The sequence below is a fragment of the Aptenodytes forsteri genome, unplaced genomic scaffold (assembly GCF_000699145.1).
Source record: "Aptenodytes forsteri isolate BGI_AS27 unplaced genomic scaffold, ASM69914v1 Scaffold26, whole genome shotgun sequence".
Classification (NCBI taxonomy): Eukaryota; Metazoa; Chordata; class Aves; order Sphenisciformes; family Spheniscidae; genus Aptenodytes; species Aptenodytes forsteri.
The window spans coordinates 939,187-944,046 of NW_008794125.1; the positions used below are offsets into that span (position 1 = coordinate 939,187).

Sequence of the window (4,860 nt, forward strand, 5' to 3'; positions counted from 1 at the left end):
GGCCCGCCCCGCAGGCGGCAGAACCAACCCGCCGGGGGGGGGGGGGGCATGCACTGGGAAAACCCCAGCACCAGCGACCTTCCTGGGGGCAGCACCTGTGCAAGAGAAGTGGGGGGGATGCTTTCTGGTGGGAGGGTGCCTGGAGCCATTAGGAAAGCGCTGGGGCTCCCAGTAACTGTTTTTTTTGGGGGGGAGATATGGCAGGATGCAGCGGAGCCTCCAGGGCTTTGCCTGGGATGGGGAGCAGTGGGAAAGTGGGGGTTGTGGGAGGGCTAGATGCCAAATTGCAATGTGGGCTTATGCCAGGTACCACAGGCTGGCACCACCCCGAGGATAGCAGCAGCAGGCAGGACAGCTGGGACACCCCACCCCCCCCAGCATGTCCTGTTGGGGTACTGGTGACCCCCCTGCCAGGCTTGCTCCCGGGGCAGGTGGCACAGAAGCAGCGTAACCCCTGCAGTGCCCATGAACGCCACGGCCGAGCCAGTGCTAGAGGAGTCAGTGGCAAGGATGGCATCCCCTGGCACCAGCCCACCACCGCTGGGGTCATCCTGGCCTCAACGAAGAGAGTCTTAACGAAGCAGCGTCTCTCGGTCACACGGTGCTGTAACACCCCTCCCCGCTCGCCAAGGCCGGAGCTGCCGGCTGCGCATGGTGCTGCTCACTCTGTTTCAGTTACAGCTGCAGTGAACTACCCCGGGGGCAGGAGGCAGGACCAGGATTGCTCATCAGACGGGCACTGCTCAGGCTTTGTGCTGGCAGGGTCACGGCTGCTGTTGGCAACTCTCTGACCTCCCAGGCTGCAGCGACCACGTGTAGTGGCAGAAGCATCACAGGTCCCAGGTGGCTGCTGCTCCCCTCTGGCTGCAGTGTGGTTGTTATTCCCATCATAGGAATAATAAAGATTTTTTGTTTTTTTCCAGCGGGCGTTTCCTGGCCTCCTTTGGCGTCAGAGAGCAGCTCCAGCCCTGGTGGGCTTGGGCTGCTTAGGCTTTGCTGGCCTCCTGCTCTCTACCTTGGGGGGAGGACATAGGGGAAGGGGGGGTCATCCTCCAAAACCTGACCTGGAAGGACTCAGTCGAGCCTGGAAAAGCCCATGTGCTGAGGGGTTTTTGTGTGCCAGATGCCTCTGGGAGCAGAAGTGGGGATCCCCATCCCTTCCACCACAACCACCCTTTCTTAGCCCCCCACCGCACCCCAACAGCCATGGGCAAGGGGGAGACCTTGAGCCTGGGGCTCAAAATAGCTTTTGTCAGAGCAATGTCAAGGGCCTCCATAGCAGTGGGGGCCTTGCCCTGGCACCCTCATTCCTGCACCACAGCCAGGCTGCTCAGCCCCCTGCCCATGCCCATATGTCATGTCCCCCCCACACACATACACCCAAGACAGCACCAGCCCCTGGCAGAGCCCAGGGAGATGAGGGAGCACTGGGGCAAGGATACAGCTCCAAGGAAAACAGGGAGATAAGCCCTTTGCCTCCAGAGCAGCACAGTGCCCGCTCAGCCAGGAGCATGCCCCCTCCACAGGGATGCCCCGTTCCACGCCAGCCCAGGGCACGATGCTGCACCCCAGCTGCTCCACCACCTCCTGCAAACACATCCTCCCCATCCCGCAAGTGCCTCTCCACTGGCAGTTTCAGCACTTTATTGTCTGGCGGTCCTGCTACAGCACCCCGCTGTCCTCCCCGTGGCTACGGCCGCAGAGGAGGGATCCGCTCCCTTGTCCCCAGCATGGCACCACAGTGTCCCTGGGAGCTGGCGGCTGCAGGAGCTGCAGCGGTCCGAGAACTGGCACTTAAGGAATCCTGGCTGGGGCCGCATGCTGCTCCTCCACGCTGGGCGCAGGGAAGGGGCGCGCGGCCAGGCATGGCTGTGGTCCGGTCCCACTGGCCTGGCAGCGTGGGTCACTTGATTTCAGTCATCTTTTAAAAACGTGGTTCTAAAATGCCACCGATTCTGGGTTCTGACCAGATGCTCTCAGCTTTGTCTCTCAAAAAAAAAACCAACCCAAACCTTTCTTCCCTTTTATGAGCAGTTTTCGATTTTGGCCAGAAATTGCTGTGCCCACCACTCCTCCAGGTCGATGGGAACAAAGTCTGAAAGAGAGGGGAGGGAGAGAGCAGAGCATAGCAGAGCAGCTGGAGCAGGGAGCAGAGCTCCGGGTGCTCCTGCTAAGCCATACCATTTGCCACTGGAAAAAAAAGTGACACCCAAAACTTCCCCCACCCCTGTGCCCTGTCCCCAAAAGGCCAGGCTGGGTTTACAGGGACCTTCTCTTCTTGGGGACTTCTTGGCCGCTGCAGGAGCCCCCAGGCTGTGTTCACAGCCCTTACTCCAGCTGCCATCAGAGAAGCACGTTGTCCCCGTCCTGCTGCGCTCCAGCTTGGTCCTGCTTGGCCCCGGGAGAGGCAGGTCCCCACGGTGGGACCTGGGGGGCTCCTCTCCAGCACAATGTTGAGCCCACCTTGGTGGCTGGAGAAGGCATGATTTCCAGAAGAGTCATCAACCAGGCGTCCTGCTTGCTTGGGCTCTTCCGACAGGGCACCGTGGGACATCCCCACCACAGTGCTGGGGGCCAGCTGCCCCCCAGCACCACTCGAGCAGCCTCAGCACTGGCAGGACAGACCCAACCCAGCCCCTCTGGCACATCCAGCACTGGGATCCTCCTTCTCTTCCCATCGCAGCCCTGCTCAGGTACCCAACTGAGCCCACACCAGCTCATCGCACCCATGAGTCCAATGTACCCCCGAGTGCCACGACTGCTTCCAACTTACTTTTCAGTCCAGGGCTGGGGGTTTTCTCTACGTACTGCACAGGGCCGCAGGTGCTCTCCCCGCTCCGGCTGCCGTCCAGCTGCTGCTCTACCTGCTGCCAGGCTGGGGGTGGGTGGAAAACAGGCAGTGGATGGTTTTGGGATGGGGATTTCCCAGCCCGGAGGGGCTGCGGGAGAGGAGCAGGAGCTGGTGCAAGGGAGGGCAGCTGCCCAGGCTGGGGACCCCATCCCTGGCATCGAGGTCCCCAGCACAATGCAGCTGCCTCAGGAAGGACCCCACATCCTCCAGCCCCCCCCCCCCCCCCCCCCGAAGCAGGTGCCTGCCCCCACGGACCCTCTGCCCTCACCTTCATAGACGAAGCGGACGTTCTCCTCATGGGCCAGCGTGTAGCACTCCTCGGGGGCCGAGACCTGCTGCGGCAGCACCTGTGGCCTCTTGCCATTCACTCTGTTGAAGATGAGTTTCTGGGCTGGGCTGTCGAGGGAAGCCAGGGGGAGGTGAGGGGGGACAGGCAGCTCTTCCCACCATGGTTTGGAGCAAGGACAGGGGTTGTTCAGATGCCCCAGGTTGCCCCGTAGCATGCACAGTTGCCCACAGCCCTGGCGAGGCCAGGGCCACAGTTGCAGCCAGCCAGACCCGTTCAGCCCTGTCCCACAGGGAAGGGACCAAAAGGGACGCAGCCCCCTGGGAGAGGGGGTTCCTGTGCGGAGAGGGGTGCAAGCGAGGGGAGCTCCCCAGGGAAAAGCACGCCCTGCCAGTCTCCCACTCATCCTCCAGCCCCAGCAACAAGTGCAGTCCCTAAAATAAAACATCTGCCACCAAAATTGCCGAAATATCAGGAAAATGGAAATGAAATCCAGTTAGGCACTGGGCAGGGGGATGCGCCGTCATGCCGTTCTCCACAGGCCAAGCACCCCGGTTTGCTGAAGCAGCCCCAGCCCCCAGCATATGCCCGAGGTGTCCCAGGACTGGGACAAAACCCTCTGCCAAGTGGGAGCAGGTCAGGCTTCCTCGGAGCTGGGATCCCCTCCCGAGAGCAGGGCACTTAAACCAGCCCCAGCCTGGAAACAGCAAAACTGGGCAGATCAAAAGGAAAGGTTTGGGATGAGACTCGTGGGCACGTTCAATGCAAAACTTCAGTATTTTGGCTTTTCTGCCCAGCTTCAGGGCGGGACACATCTGCAACGGCCACGTTTGTCACGGGACAAAGTCTAAGGGGCCCGGGAGCGCAGACGGGTTACGGTTTGCAGGGCAGGTGAGACCTAGAACAGGCAGCCCCTGCCCGCGCCTCCCCTGGCAGTTCTGCAGGCAAAGCCTGGGGCAGGGTAACGCACCCCACACCACACGTGGCCGGGGGGGGCACCGGGCAGGCATTCCCGCCTGCTGCGGGCATGGCGGCAGCCAGGAGCATGCCCAACCAACCTGACTGAAGGAGGATAAGCGTGGTAGCAGCCACACCGGTTAATTAGTGAAAGATCCCAGGAAGGAGGGGAGCTGGAGGGGAGGCTTTTCTCATCCGTTTCTTGAAGCTGGAGGAAACGGGCAGAGCTGTACGGGCCCCACAGCCCTGCCCGACAGAGCGGAGCTGCCTACTCTGCCAGGCTGGGGTTTGGCCCCAGCTCTCCAGCTGAGAAAGCATCTCCTTAGGAGGAGAAGCCATCACCCCTCCAGCTGCTTAAATCCCCTCCGACACCTGCCCAACAGCTCCAGTTATTCCTGCTACAAGCTGGGAGTTTCACCCAAAAGCTGTCCCCTTCCCTCCCTCCCTCCCTCCAGGACAACCTCCCCACCCTCCCGTGGGCCACCACGGCCTCCATGAATCCAGGGCTGCAGCTGGGACCCGCCAGCCCCGGGGACCAGGCGGTTACACACCGGTCCCCGGCGCGGTGCGGGCACTCGCCCGGCACCGGTTCCGCCAGCAGGTTTGTGCAATCGGTGCCTCCCCCGGGGTTTGCGGGTGGGTTGCACAACCCCAGCCCGGCCCGGCCCCCGGCTCCCCTCGGCACCCACACGCAGGCAGCAGCACCCCAGGCAGCGCGGTGCCCCCCTGCCTTGCCTCCCCGGCGCAGGCAGCCCGCCCCAGCCCG

The 4,860-nt window shown here is 62.4% G+C and overlaps 2 protein-coding genes across 2 annotated transcripts in view; one reads left to right on the forward strand and one right to left on the reverse strand.

Moving 5' to 3' along the window:
* Positions 1-1,624: 1,624 nt before the first annotated feature.
* MCRIP2 (MAPK regulated corepressor interacting protein 2) lies at positions 1,625-4,590 on the reverse strand. The gene is made up of 5 exons (XM_009278210.1): positions 4,564-4,590; positions 4,196-4,362; positions 3,120-3,247; positions 2,774-2,875; positions 1,625-2,095 (listed from the first exon to the last, which is right to left on the reverse strand). Exons 1-5 carry the CDS (start codon positions 4,588-4,590, stop codon positions 2,025-2,027), a joined length of 495 nt encoding a protein of 164 aa, XP_009276485.1. The 3' UTR covers positions 1,625-2,024.
* METTL26 (methyltransferase like 26) overlaps positions 4,589-4,860 on the forward strand; it is a 6,692-nt gene continuing 6,420 nt past the window's right edge. Inside the window, exon 1 of the mRNA XM_009278221.2 lies at positions 4,589-4,730. Coding sequence (XP_009276496.1) covers positions 4,589-4,730 — 142 coding nt within the window. The remainder of the gene's footprint in view (positions 4,731-4,860) is intronic.

What these genes read in the sequence shown, in the direction of transcription:
- MCRIP2 (XM_009278210.1), bottom strand. Translation starts at nt 4,590, where the DNA reads ATGGAGGCCGTGGTGGCCCACGGGAGG. An exon ending in GCTTATCCTCCTTCAGTCAG is followed by an intron (nt 3,248 to 4,195) that starts GTTGGTTGGGCA and finishes TTCCCTCGACAG; the next exon opens with CCCAGCCCAGAAACTCATCT. An exon ending in CGTCCGCTTCGTCTATGAAG is followed by an intron (nt 2,876 to 3,119) that starts GTGAGGGCAGAG and finishes ACCCACCCCCAG; the next exon opens with CCTGGCAGCAGGTAGAGCAG.